The sequence below is a fragment of the Eschscholzia californica genome, unplaced genomic scaffold (genome assembly GCF_041429995.1).
Source record: "Eschscholzia californica isolate CP2 unplaced genomic scaffold, dmEscCali1.0.p SCAF_6, whole genome shotgun sequence".
Lineage (NCBI taxonomy): Eukaryota > Viridiplantae > Streptophyta > Magnoliopsida > Ranunculales > Papaveraceae > Eschscholzia > Eschscholzia californica.
In genome coordinates this window covers 25168279-25183393 of record NW_028238483.1, presented here as the reverse complement: position 1 = coordinate 25183393, position 15115 = coordinate 25168279, and the positions used below count along the sequence as shown (strand labels likewise).

Below are 15115 nucleotides of genomic sequence, written 5' to 3'. Positions count from 1 at the left end.
AACCAATAATACAAATCAAAAGTAGCTTTATTAAACTTTTTCATGAGTATATATAATAATTTAAATTAGGGTTTACAAGAGATTACAAATACGAGAAACACAATAAAATAGAAACACAAGAGTTTAGGAAACAAAAAATTCTCTCTGTCTCTTCTTTCTCTTTGAACCGGTTGGTGGAGGGTGCCCATAGACTCTGCCCCCTTCTAATTAGAAACCCTCCGCAAGTTAGAGCAGAGGAAGAAATATGAGCAAGCTCAACTTCGATAGCCACAAGTGAAACTAGTCAGAGTCAAGCGGTTTGGTGAAAAGGTTAGCTACTTGATCATCATACTTGAGATGGCAAGTTTGAATAAAACTTGAAGCAAGTTTCTCATGAACGAAGTGACAATCAATTCAATATGTTTAGTTCATGAACGGAAAACTGTATTGGCACCAACATGTGAAGTTGCCTGATTGTCTCAGGACACCTTAAAAGGTCCTCGAATGTCAACTCATAGATCGAGAACCAAGTATTGCAACCAATGAAGCCCTGCAATAAGAAAACAATGATACAATATTCTGCCTCGACAAAAGACCAGGTTATAGTCGGGTGTTTCTTGGAACGCCAAAACAACGGACTCACACAAAGCATGGTAAAATACCCAATGGTGGAATGACAGTAATGGGACAATTGGCCCAGTCAGAGTCAGTAAAACTTGACATAATCGGAGAACTAGAAGAATAAAGAATGATCCCATGATCGAGAGTCCTTTTGGATAACGTAGTACCCATATTGCTGCATCCATATGATTTAAGCGAGGATGCTCCATGAAATGACTTAGATAAATAACAGAGATACCTATATCAAGACGTGTAACAGTCATATAAACAAGTTGACCAATGAGGCGACGGAAAGACGTTAGATCATCTAGTGGAGAACCATCCGTCGGTAACAATTTTAGACGTTATTCTAGAGGAGAGATACATGGTTTTGAACCGAGTATACCAAAATTCTGAAGAATGTCTAAGGTATATAATCGTTGTCAGAGAAATATGCCCTTAGGAGACCAAAAAACCTTAAGGCCAAGAAAGTATTGGAGATGCCCGATATTATTTACAGAAACGTTTTTCGAGACATCGCCGAAGATAGTGTATTTCAATATCACCATTGCTTGTGGTGACGATATCGTCAACATAGACAAGAACGTAAATTGGCGTCGAACCTAAGAATGTTGAGAAGGGAATAATCAGAAGTGGACTTAGTAAAACCTTCATCCAGTAAGTCAAATGAAAATTTGGTATCGAGAAGCCTATTTCATTATGTATAACGATTTGTTTAACCAACAAACTCGATGTTCTCTTGATTTGTCAAAACCAGGAGGGATAGTCATATATAGCTCTTCATCCAAGTTTCTTTAACGAAAGTATTATTAGCAACTTATTGATGTAAAGTCCAACCTAGTCAAAACAAGGAAGAGAAAAGCACACACTGTAATTAACTTAGCAACGGGAGCAAAAGTGTACTGATATTTGATGCCTTTTGATTGGGTATAATCCTTTGCAGCTGGCGTTCGATAGAACCATCTGTGCTATAATTTTTTCTGAAATGATTTGTAATCAATCGGTTTCTTGTCCAAAGCCAGAGAAGTCAAAGTCTAAGTATTATTTGTCTGTAGGACTGCAAACTTCTGTGCCATGGGCACCCACCAGGTGGGAGAAGTAGAAGCAGTCTTATAAAACGTGGATTCATCTGTAGTTAAAATAAAAGTGGGAAAAGCCCTCTAAGAGGGGCTAAAATTGTCGACCAGTGGATAAAGAGTCAGAAGACCAAATGATGTCGCACAAGAATGTAATTAGTTAAGTAAGCAGGCCAGTTCCATTCCGAACGGGTTCAGATGGGAGCACGAGCAGAAACAGGTGAGTAATTAGCTAGAAAATGCTAGAAACAGACGAGAAAAAAACAGAAGTGTCAGGATGCGTATCGTCCAATGAGGTAGAGGAAATACCAAATCCCCAGAAGATGAGACGGTTGGGTTCTGTCTTCGGTGATGCAAACTAGGTGACAAATAATGAAGCCACCTTTAGACGGTAAGATTCCAACTCTAATTTTGTAGTGGGAGGTTTTTCTGTTTGGACCCCCTTTTGTATAATTGACTTGTTTTTTGGATTCTCTTTTTTCAGTGTTGCACTTTGGAGTTTGGACTCTCTTTTCACGGAATCACAAGGGAATATTCCGTCTCTAAAGTTATATTTTAAAAAAAATCCGACTTTATCCTTATACAATCAATATTGAACTTAATTTGAACCCCCCCCCCCCCCCCCCCCCCCCCCCCCCCAAAATTTATTTAACTCAAGATGACTGTTGGGACATGTTTGAACCGACTCAACCCGGATTCTTCTTCTATTGAACTCATCTTTCATCTTCTTACTTGGTTACAAAAATGTCAACAAGAGGTAATAAGTCAATTCAGTCCAGAAAGATGGTGTTTTTTAAATCTGAATTCTTCGTTGGCACCTCAATCAAACTCAATATATATTTAACTACTAAAACAAGATTATGAATAAAAGTTTTTTTTTTGAAGTTTCATGAATAAAAGTTAGAGAGGGAATGTATGTTTGTCTCATGGCAAGTGCCAATAAACGGGGATAAAATCAGTTCACAAATTAATTAACTTCAAACTCAGAAGAATAACAATCGAAACTTCTAAAGATGTAGTGGCATTAATAGGCTTTGTGAATGAATGGGGATAAAATCAGTTCACAAATTCCTATGAAAAACCCTCAAACTCTCTTTCCAAATCACGCACACAACGAACTCAATACATTTGGACCACCAAAACTTGACGAGATCGGAACTAGAAACTAGTTATGAAAACGTGTAAGAAATGGTGGCAGGGTGAAATGAAAACGTTGGGTTTGCTTCCTCATCAGGATTTTTCTCTCTCTTCTGATAAATTCCTTACTTAGAAATCAAGAACAACAATCAAACATAAGAACTGACAAAATATGTTAGATCTGAAAGAGAAACCCTAAACTATCGACATGGGAGAACTGAATCTTTCTCAATCCTAAGTCGCATCCAATCTCCCAATTGAAGAAGAAGAAGAGGAAGAAGCTACCGGGTTAGCTCGCGGGGTTACTACTTGGGTTTAGTTAACTCGTGAGTTAACTACTTAGGTTGGATGAGATTACGTAGAGGGTAAAATAATATTTTCATCTCCTATTTATTTTTAAACTGTTATATTTAGTTTTTATTCTGAAAAAGGGAGTCCAAAATGGAACACTGCAAAAAATGAGTCTAAGCAGCAAGTCAATTATATGAAAGGGGGTCTAAACAGCACATCTCCCTTTTGTAGTTAAAGAGACCTGTGTTATCATTCAACCAAAATACTTTTCTATTACCCTTTTTCAAGAGTTTACTAAATTTATTTACGTACTCTTTTTTAATTTTTCATAAACTAATTTTATGTCTTTTGCATTTAGAAGTTAGGGAAATGCTAGAGTTACAAAAGATTTTAATAAAAGAAAGTTCTCATGTGGCGGTTGTGATATTCATCTCTGAAGGGTCTAGATTTGGTCAAAGTTTCAAACCTGACTATCGAGCAAATCCTGCGGACTAAATGACATTTTTCATATGAAATTTCATCTTCCACCCCTACTGAAAATTAGAAGATTATCAGAAAAGTTTTCTATGTGGAAATTATACTACAAGAACTAAGAGATTCATTAGTTACTCTCTGAAAAGCATATCAAAAAAAGAATTGAGTACTGGAGAGCAATAAACTAGAGCAAAATAAAAGAACAAGCTTATGATTCCAAGACTTTGGGACAAAGACTTTTTTAGGGTTTAAAGGAGATAATTCATCATCACCAAAAATATGAGATTCATGTAGAATCAATACATGCCTACCCAATACAATATTAGTACTTGGTTTTTTCTATCCTCTATTTACTTTTAAAAGGCTGCCTTGAAGTATGAACTTCATGTGGAATCATTCATTGTATGACGATACAAATTACAATACAATATTTTAGTACTTGGTTTTTCTCATTGCTTTTATTCTATCTTTTTCCAAGATATCTAATAGAATCTCAATCTCTAGTACGATTTCCTTGCCACGGTCTAAACCTACGTTGACAAACACATGTTCATTCGTGATATACAAACGGCCCCATAGTTGATCGTCTGACTCTTGCTAACGTGTCATCGTTTCATTACTAATATTTTATGGTAAATTAAAATCAAAAGGTAAAATAAGAATATGAAGAGATTAGCATCGTTCTTGGATTCCAAGGAATATACCTTATTCTTCATCAAAAAAAAAAAAAGGAATATACCTTATGAAACAATTCTCTTTCTCTCAAGTAAACCATGAAACTCATGGGATATATATCCACCACCAGATTAGATCTGTGCACTCTAATATTTGAAGAAAATCGACTCTCAATAGGTTATGTTTCAAACACCGAGAATGCTTCAGACGGGCTTCGAGTGAAGAACGTAATCCAAGTGTGTTTACAATAATTCTTTTACACAAATGTCAATACTGGTTTGAAATGCAAGTACCCTATTTGCAATAGCTAATTCTGATTTAATCTTATCAAATTGTTTGCGAACGGATAAAGAGTTACAATGCAAGTATGATGTTGTAAATATGATCCCAATAGTTGGGTATCCCTACTGATGGAGACCATCAAGATGGGCCTCACGGCCGAACTAGTTAGAGGGCCTCATGGCCGAGTCCATTAGGGTTAGAGTTTAGGAGTTTCCATATTTTAGTATTTCCTACTAAGTCTAGGTTTAGAAGTTTCTATATTTGAGTATCTTTGATATTTAGGAATCCTAATTTGAGTCTATCTAGAAGTTTCTAAGTTCCTATAAAAGGAAGTCAGGTATGTCCTTGTTATTCAGATCAGAGAATATTATCAACCAAGTTTATTATCAATCAAGTTTATTGTTTATCGTTATTTTATCAGTTTTATTTCGTTAGTTTAGTTTATTAACAATGGTGGATTCCATTACTTTTACGCTTCCGCAACAATCTACATCAGCTGGTATTCAGAGCTTTAAGAATCTGGGAACAGATAACTTTTTTTTAAATACTTCTCATCTTGAATGTTGGAATAATCTTCCGCGTTTAGGTTGGGATCCTTTAAGAGATGCACAACAACTCTATGTTGATCGAAAAGATCAAAACAAAATTAATGTCGATTCCAAAATTCCTATGTTTGATTATCAATATCATATAGATTTTTTGATTCAACAGATGGAAGATTGGTTTATAAACCAAGAAGTCCATGACGAAGATAAGGTTTTTGTCATCTAACAACACTTGTCTAAAAGAGTCTATGAAAAATTCAACGAGATGCAATGGAGACTCATTGATCAAGGAAAAAAATTCGTCGACGATTGGACTACATTGAAAAGCATCTTTAGGTATGTTTTTCTTCCTTTAGATGAATATTTTTCATATGTGGAGACAAAGATTGAATCCAGTAGACAGTTCTCGAATGTTACTTCGGTCACCATGTTCGATGGTATTGAAGAAGTTCTTGACAAAAAAAATAAAATTTTCTCAATGACGGAGGAACAAGAAGAACAAAGTGAAGTATCCTCTTTTAGCTTGAAAAGGTCAGTTCATTCTAGTTTAGATTTGATTAAGCCATATTCGAGTTTGGTTTATAAGCAACACGAAGATGAACGCGGGAAGATCGTTCAAGTGAAGAAATTCAAGGTTGATTTTTCCATAAAATATTATGTGGTGTTTGTGGTCTTCTTCATCAAATTAAAAGATGACGGGAGATGTTGCAATTTGTTGGAAGTTTCTTTCCTACATTTATTTTTGCAAGATTCTTTGCACTATGAGATTGAAGCTAATGATTTCGTCCAAGTGGGTGTCCTTTGACCCCAATGCACCGTTCGCTCGAAGTGGGAATTAAGGATTGCATTGTTGAGTCTCACTTGAGGGCAAGTTCGTTCTCGGTCGGGGAGTATGATGGAGACCATCAAGATGGGCCTCACGGCCGAACTAGTTAGAGGGCCTCATGGCCGAGTCCATTAGGGTTAGAGTTTAGGAGTTTCCATGTTTTAGTATTTCCTACTAAGTCTAGGTTTAGAAGTTTCTATATTTGAGTATCTTTGATATTTAGGAATCCTAATTTGAGTCTATCTAGAAGTTTCTAAGTTCCTATAAAAGGAAGTCAGGTCTGTCCTTGTTATTCAGATCAGAGAATATTATCAACCAAGTTTATTATCAATCAAGTTTATTGTTTATCGTTATTTTATCAGTTTTCTTTCGTTAGTTTAGTTTATTAACAATGGTGGATTCCATTACTTTTACGCTTCCGCAACAATCTACATCACCTACCCACCATGTCCTCCAAAAAAGGGAATCCTCAATATTAGCTATGTTTGGATTGGAATGGGATTACAAAAACAACTTTGTTATGTAAACTCTTCATAATCGTAACCTTACTGTTTTGTTTGGTTTGGTGCAGTGTCCGTAGATTATTTAATTGATGATTCTAAAAGAAGTGAATTGCAAACTCATAACCTTTGTGTTCAGGAAAAGATGAATAGTAATCTTCCTGTGCATTTTGACATACCAAACACCATTGTGGAATGTCATTCATGATTTCGCATTTCAACATGTGTGCGCCCAAGTGGATTAAACCGTTTCAACAAAAAAAAAATGTGGATTAGACCAAAAATCCAAATAGAAAACACCCCATAGTATTTCATTAACATTGGATACCATTTATGCCAAAAAAGTGTGGTAATTAAACTTATACATAGAATAGTAATGGGTATTTGTGATAACTGAGAAGAAGGTCGACGTTATGGGGAGCAAGTATAGTTTAGATGTCAGCTTGGCGTGCATAACATTAGAATGAGAGAGAGGAAGTAGTGGGCTGGTTGATGAATGAAACACTTCACTCTCTGTCTTTAACTATAAAGAAGAGAAATGAAGTAATTAAAGAAATAAAGAAAAAGGTGGACTTTTCTGTTTGTTTTGTTTTCTTGTTTCTAAAAAGATTGAATTCTCCATATCTACAAAAAAGAAGAGAAACTACAAAAAAAAAAAAAAAGTGACAGAACAGGGGACTAGTACTAGTGGTGGTGGACCTAGGTTTTGTTATTTGTTGTGGGGGATGGTGCTGGTGATTCTAACCAGACCTTGAAACATTCTCAGATTTGCTTTTTCTTTTATGTTTGATTGTTGGGTTGGATTAAATTGATGAAAAAGTAAAAAAAAAAAAAAAAAAAACAATCTTCAATAAAATGGGTGGGTTGGGTTTAATAATTATTGTTTATAAGGATTAATGGTTTGCAGAGAGGGGGGAAGGTGGTTTGTCAGGACAAAATAATGATCATGAATCAATGAGGTACGGTTGTTATTATTATGGGCAATAACTTTTGTTTCATAAAACCCTTTCTTTGCATTTAGAGGAACAAATAGACTGTCACTCACTATTAACATATCAACAACAAGACTCTAGATTTTTACTTCCACTCCCAAGAACAAGTTTGTAAGGTTATTTCAGTATTTTTTTTATGGGTTTATAGTTCATATTATTTATTCTTCATTGTTATGAAACTCATTTTTCTAGCATGGGTTTTGGGTAATTTGAGGTGGGTTTTTTTACAAATTTTTTTTACAAAAATTTGGTTAATTTTAAATATAATTGTTGATTTGAAATCAATTTTGGGTTGTTTTCTTTTAGGGATTTTGGTTCATTTCTAGATGATTTATTATTATTAATCTTGTTCTCTAAATGGGTTTGATTAGTTTGTTGTTTTTCTTATGAAGTATAAGAAATAATCTAGTACTTTTAGGCTAGTTTTTTGCCCTAGCTCATTGTTATGGTTATTTTGTGTATGAAAAAAAATGTTATAGACAGTATTTCTTGGAGATTGTCTAGTTCAATGGCTGCAATTTTTAAGTTGATTCTGCTTGACCCAAGTTTGATTTTCTTCTTCTTCTTTTTTCATTCACTTGTTTTGTTTTTCCCTAAGTGGTATTTTCTTCTTATTTTTGTTACATCATTATTATGATTTCTATTATCAACTCTAACCCCAATATTGTTTTCTATTGCAGGTGAAAGATAATTAAATTAGAAATGAAGGAGTTTTGATTCTAGGGTTTATAGGAACTTGAACTTATTAAACCTTTTCAAAATAGATAAAAGAAGGGAAAAAAATTGTTTTAAAAACTAAGTTTGTGTCAGCTTCTGGTGGTGGTATCTCTGAAATTGGATTAATTTAGTGTTCTAAATGTCTCTGGGGCTGATCATGGACGCCCGAGGTCTGTGAGCATTGCCATCGACCGAGGAAACAATCTATCTCTTGAGTACCTTAGCATTTAAGAGAAGTCTATCTTTAATGAGAAAAAAAATATTTCAGACCCACACACTATTTACTGCTATTCTTGAAATCCCATTAAACTAATACTCTCCTTCATCGATTGTTTCGAAAGATTCGATCTTATAATATACTATATATCTTCCCCTTTGATCCCATTCTTATTCCACTTCAACTCACATTAACAATTAGTTTGTACCCATAAAACTGGTTTTGATTTGTTTTAAGTTATTTCTGTATGGGTATGTGTGGTTCTTCGGCGAGCTAATATGGTGGTGGTGGTATTGATATTGGATGTTGTGTTGTGATTAGAGAAAGAAGAAACAGATCTTTTCATTTTGCAAGATGAAGTTTATGAAACTTGGATCAAAACCTGATTCATTTCAGACTGATAGAAATAATGTCAGGTGATTTCCTTTGGATTTTGTTTTTGTCGAAGTATTCTTCTTTAGCTGTTCATTATATCTTTAGAATGTATGAAACTTATGTTGTTTCTTAGTCTATTGGGTTACTGCACTTTGAAGGTTCTATCCTATCTTTGGGTTGCTAATGGGTATTTTCGTATCAAATCTAAATGTGTTTTATTCATTTATAGCTCTAAACTACTAGAACTGGTTCGATTTAGTATTTAGACTTATCTTAGGAATGATGTTACTTTTGGATGTCAGAATCTTTCTATATTATCCTTAGTCTAACATCTTCATTAGCCGTTTAGTAGAAGAATCCCGTGTTCTATTAGTATATGATTTTTCTTGTCAATAGATGTATAAATCAAGATTTTCCTGTATTTAACCGAAAATAGTGGATCTTTTTTGCAGATATGTAGCTACGGAACTAGCAAATGACATCATTATTAAAGTAGACACTGTGAAATTTTATCTGCACAAGGTATGCCTGGTTTATAACCCCATTTTTACATACAACTTCTTATGTTGGGTTTCCTTGTTTCGCAATAAACTAGTACAAAATTTTCTGCTCAATTAGGTTTTGATATCACAAAACTTCTGTCACTGGAAAGTATCGGACACTGTTGGTTTTGATGTGCTTAAGGAATTCCCAAGTTTAGTAACTCGATGGGAGAAATTTTTAGTATTCTAACTTCTGTTTTTCACGACGAGCTCCAAAATAGACCCTGTCTCTGAACCACTTCTTTTAATATGTTTGAAATCAGGTGCAAACGAAAAAAAGAAGACACTTCATTGTTTTTCTTTTTCAAAATACTTCGAAAGGAATAAAACATAAAAGAAGTACTTTTTCTGTCATAAAAGCAATCTGTAACTCGATGTTTATATCGGAAATTGACCGAGACAAGTTTAGTCTCAATATTGGTTAATATGTCCTCTAACAATAACAATTCTCATGGTAATCCTAACTAGCTACTTACATATTTGTTTTGTAGTTTCCGCTTTTGTCTAAGAGTGGCAGCTTACAGAAATTAGTAGCAACAAGAAACAATGAGAATGAAGAAATCCTCATACCGGATATTCCCGGTGGATCTCCTGCCTTTGAAATATGTGTGAAATTCTCTTACGGGATGAAAGTTACTCTTAATGCTTACAATGTAGTTGCAGTTCGCTGTGCTGCTGAGTATTTGGAAATGCATGAAACTATTGAGAAAGGAAATCTTGTATATAAGATTGATGTCTTCCTCAATTCTAGCCTCCTTCGGAGCTGGAAAGACTCGATTATCGTTCTTCAAACTACAAAGTGTCTTAAAAACTTGCCTGAGGATTTGAAGCTTTTGAACCGTTGCATCGGGTCAATAGCTTCTATTGCTTCCACTGATCCTTCCAAAGTAGATTGGTCCTACACTTATAAACGGAAGAAACCTCCAGTAGAAAATGGGATTCAACCGGAACAGGATGGTGTCAAGAAAGAACGACAGAAAGTACCAAAGGACTGGTGGGTTGAAGACATATGTGAGCTCGAGCTTGAGTTTTTCAAGAGAGTAATAGAGAAAATTAAAACCAAGGGTAGAGTATCAAGTGACATAATTGGCGAAGCCTTAAAAGCTTATGCACTGAAAAGGATGCCGAGTTTCAGTAAGAGTTCCACCAAGGGTGTTAGTTTTCCGAAGTACAAATCGTTAGTGGAGACAATCGTCTGGTTGATGCCGGTAAAAAGTGGTAGTGTCCCTTGCAGTTTTTTATTGAAGCTGTTGAAAGCTGCAGTCTTACTTGATTCGGGAGAGAAGACGAAGAGAGGGTTAGTTCGGAGAATTGGTCGACAACTTGAAGAGGCTTCGGTTAGTGATCTTCTTCTTCCTGCCCCAGCTGCTGAAATTACTTTGTATGATGTCGATATAATACAGAGCATAGTGGAGGAGTTTTTGATGCAAGAACAAGGACTAATGAGTGAAGATGAATTCCAGGAGATTAGAAGCCCGAAATTTATTCCTGATACATCAAAGCTTATAGTAGCAAAACTAGTTGATGGTTATCTTATTGAAATTTCGAAAGACCGAAATCTTCCTTTATCGAAGTTTACTGATCTTGCTCGATTGGTATCAGGTTTCCCCAGGCCAGTTCATGACAAACTTTACCGTGCCGTCGACATGTATCTCAAAGTAAGTGTCTGAACTTCTGGTGTTCTGTTTCAATCGTTCGAACCTTAAAACTGCAATTTGATCTTGCAATTAGTCATGCCGATGTTGTCATTATACTTCAGTATGTTGCAAATTATCTTCTGAACAGTGATAAGCATCCCTAGATATCTCCTTTATAGCCTTGCAGAACACAATTAGGTTGTTATTTTTTAGTAAGAATACTTCGTTCGTTTATAGTTTATCGACTTCAAATCTTCAATTGCTCTTCCCGACAACCAACATGAGAATCTTTAGCTTGGCGTGTACTAATTGATAAAGAAAGAGAAAAGAAGCATGAACTGTTTCTCTTTTTTTGAATTGTCACCGTACCTCGAACCCTTGATCTTTAACCTCGAACCCTTGATCTTTAACGTGGAAGCCTAAACCTCTTACCACTCCTACCAAGGGTTGTTGGCATGAATTGTTTCTCATATCATACTTGGATGAGTCTAGCAATTGTTGGGTGGTCTTGGGCCTCTCTCGCCATATAAGGTAGCTCAAGAAGTTAGGCTTTCCCTCAAACTTATAAGCCAACCACCTGCCCCTTCCACAGCCACCAATGTGAGAGAATCTTAACGACTATCTCCCCCTTACTACTCGGTTTTTAACTGTGATAGACTACTTTGATGATACTTTTAATGTTGTGGGCTCTGATGCCATTGTTGGGCGGTCTTCGGCCTCACCCCAAACCTAGCTCAAGAGGTGAGGCTTTCCTCGACACTTACAAATTGACCATCTGCTGCTTCCACAGCCAATGTTGGATTATCCTATACCAATTACATTGTTGGCCTCGAATTCTCAAGCATTTGCCATTCAAATACTAGGAAGCATCAATGCTGCATTTTTCCTTTTGTTTTAGGACTTGCATAACTAGACATTCTTAAACCAATCCTGTTCTGGTACAGGAGCATCCATTGACGAGCAAGAGCGAGAGGAAGAAGATATGCAGGCTGATGGACTGCAGAAAGCTCTCCGAGGAAGCGAGGATCCATGCAATGCAAAATGAACGACTACCCATGAGAGTTGTTGTTCAGGTTCTTTTCTTCGAACAAATCAGAGATTCCAAGTCTTCAGATGGTGCCCCAAAAACTAATCTCCATGAAAATCTTTGTAAACTACTTCGAGTGGAAAATAGAGGTTCACATGGAAGCTCAAGAACTGCAACTACCAACACAGAGGAAGACTTAGATTCAGTTCCAACAGTTGCAGAGCTCAAGGTTCTTAAAGGGGAGCTAGATTCACTTGTCTTTGGAGCTAAAAAAAGTTTGAAAAATGATGAGAAAGATAGGAAAAGCCTTGAAAAGGTTGGTACTGTTAAGGTTCAAGGATCGGTCCCGACGAAGAAGATGTTTACTAAGTTATGGTCAAACAAAGGACATGATGAATATAGCAACACTAATACATCTGGGAGTTCAGGATCTGCTACAAAAGAAGAACCCAAATCATCATCACCCTCCAGAAACAGGAGGTTTTCAGTTTCTTAGGAAAGAGAGAGAGAGAGAGATGGAGAGAGTAGAGAGAAGTGGGTGGCTAGTTAAGCTAGCTTCTATTTCTCTCTAATTCTCTCAATAATAAGCTTGACTTAGGACTCTTAAACTCTGTTAACATGTAATTGAAGAAGTTCAAATGGTGAAACTTAGAAGAAACAGAGGCAAATATTTGCAAGAAGCTATTATAGTCTAATTGATTTCCTTTCTTGGTCACTCACTCGTTTTACGGTATCACCATTTCGACATAGTTTTATCAGTTGTGCTTTGAAATCTTAATACTCTCAATTCCAAAGTAGAGATTGTACTATCAATAATTTGAGTAGGCTTCAAAGCAATTCTAGCATTTTAATGACTACTTCACAGCCAAATGTACACTTAACTTCACTGAGAGCATCTCTAATGGGAGACTCTGATCTCTAAATCTTAAGATGATGTGGAGTTAGAGCATCTCGAATGCAACACTCAAATTGAAAAACTCAAAGTGTCACCTAGGACTTTTTGAGTTTTTTACAAAAAAACTCTCTCCAATGCAACACTCAATTTCGATCTTAAAATGATGTGGCATCATTTAATGTTGAGATATCTCAAGAAGAAACTCAATATTTGAGATTTCTTTTGAGGATCTCTGGCCATTCAATATTAAAAGTAAATATGTCCATTTAGGAAATAACACCTAAGTTATTTTTAAGTTTTTAGAGTGTTGCATTAGAGATGTCTTTTGAATTGAGGATCTCAATATTGACATGTAGGAAAGAGAAATTCAATTGAGCCTTGACACGGATAAATTGAGTTTCTTTTAAGTTTTGCGCTGAAGATGCTCTTAGTTATTATAGGGATTCTCAAGAGGACACTCTGAATTAAGAGTATTTTCCTGAGATCTCGAAGTGTCCTAGTCATTAAACTTTAGAGCTAAACCACTAGAAAAATTTGTTTCATAGTTTTTCTTATTAAACTTGGTAGTAACATCTCTATTAAATGTTGTTATTTTATAAAGAGATGGATAAATCTAAGGCCCAAAAAAGGAGCCCAAATAGGAAATCCAACCCAATAGGGAATAATATCTATAAAAAAACCCAAAAAGTGATTTTACCTTCCTATCCACCCAAAAGAAATACTTACCTCTTATGTCCCTCACCCATTTCCCTCCCAAACGCCCTTCCTCTCTGTCATTTGCGTCAGCCAAACACATGCCTCTCTCTTTCTCTCTCTAGTCTGAGTGATTAGACACTAAAACCCTAAGACTCTCTCTCTCTCTTCATTCAAAACGTCCTTCCTCTCAAAACGCTCTCTCTCTCTCTACAGCCTTGATTAGAAACTAAAACCCTCTCTAGTTTCTTCATTCAAAACGTTTTGGTGTCTCTCTCTCTCTCTCTCTCTCTCTATCTCGATCAAACGAAACCAAATCCTGTGATTCTCTCTCTTGTTCGAGCATCTTGATCTTCTCATCTCTCTCTCTATTTCACTCTCTTTCAATAAGCAACTTGATCTTCTCATCTCTCTCTCTATTTCGCTCTCTTTCAACAAATCCGGTGATTTCTCTCTCTTGTTCGAGCATCATCAAACCCTAATTTCTGTTCGTCAGAGTTTAACACACAGGTACGTCTCTGTTCTTCCTCTAAATCTTCTTCCTCTCTCTGTTGTTGGTCAAGTTTTAGGGTTGTTTGAACATTTTGGGTTGTTTTCAAAAAATTAGGGTTTCGTCTTTCAGATTTAGTATTTTGATCTTGATTTTTGGGTTTAACTTGCTCTAAAGTTGTTGTTCTTCGTGATTGTTGTCGACATTTTGGTTTGTGATAAAACATTTATGGATCTTGTTTGTGATTTCAGAATCATGCATCTTCACAGAAGGTAATTTTGGGGTTTATGGTTCTTCATCAAGTTTCTAGGTTAGGTTTGTTGTAACATTTTGGGTTGTGATCAGAAAATTAAGTTTCCGTGGAGACATTTAGTACTTTGTTTTCGATTTTTGGGTGTTTGTCTTTCTTGATGAAATGAATGGTTTGTTTTAAAATTCTGGGTTGTGTTAAAGAAATTAGGGTTATGTTGAGACATTTGGGTTCTGTTCTTGGTAAATATTGGAGAGCTTTTTTTTAAAAAAAAAAAACAAATTGGATGGGTGTTGATGCATTTTGTGGTTTTTACCCCCTGAAACTTGATATGATGTAACATCTTGGTCAAGTTTTAGGGTTTTTGGTGGTGAAATTATGAGTTTGTTTTGACATTTTGGGTTGTTTTCAAAAAATTAGGGTTTCGTTTCACACCTTTAGTACTTTGATTCTGATTTTGGGGGTTTAACTTGCTCTTAAGTTGTTGTTCTTCGTGATTGTTGAAAACATTTTGGTTTGTGATAAAACATTTATGGATTTTGTTTTTGATTTCGGAATCATGCATCTTCACAGAAGGTAATTTTGGGGTTTATGGTTCTTCATCAAGTTTTTAGGTTAGGTTTGGTGATGATATTATGGGTTTGTTGTTACATTTTGGGTTGTGATGAGAAAAATAGGTTTCTGTGGAGACATTTAGTACTTTGTTTTTTATTTTTGGTTGTTTGTCTTTGTTGATGAAATGAATGGTTTGTTTTAGAATTCTGGGTTCTGTTAAAGAAATTAGGGTTATGTTGAGACATTTTGGGTTCTGTTCTTGGTAAATATTGGAGACATTTTGTTTTTTTTATAAAAAACTTTGTTGGGTGTTGATGCA

At 35.5% G+C, this 15115-nt stretch overlaps 1 protein-coding gene across 7 annotated transcripts; it reads left to right on the top strand.

Annotated features, from left to right (window-relative positions):
* Positions 1 to 6728: 6728 nt before the first annotated feature.
* LOC147532843 (phototropic-responsive NPH3 family protein NPY4-like) lies at positions 6729 to 12628 on the top strand. 7 transcript variants are annotated; one of them, XM_086650835.1, is made up of 5 exons: positions 6729 to 6973; positions 8654 to 8748; positions 9160 to 9229; positions 9741 to 10907; positions 11831 to 12628. In XM_086650835.1, the coding sequence occupies exons 1-5, from the start codon at positions 6899 to 6901 to the stop codon at positions 12407 to 12409; spliced, it is 1986 nt and encodes a 661-aa protein (XP_086506961.1). In that variant the 5' UTR covers positions 6729 to 6898; the 3' UTR covers positions 12410 to 12628. The 7 variants fall into 7 exon arrangements, with proteins under 7 accessions (XP_086506961.1, XP_086506960.1, XP_086506956.1 ...); XM_086650834.1 differs by having other exon boundaries at positions 6798 to 7365; XM_086650830.1 differs by having other exon boundaries at positions 6798 to 7365; positions 8079 to 8748.
* The last annotated feature ends 2487 nt before the right edge of the window (positions 12629 to 15115 follow it).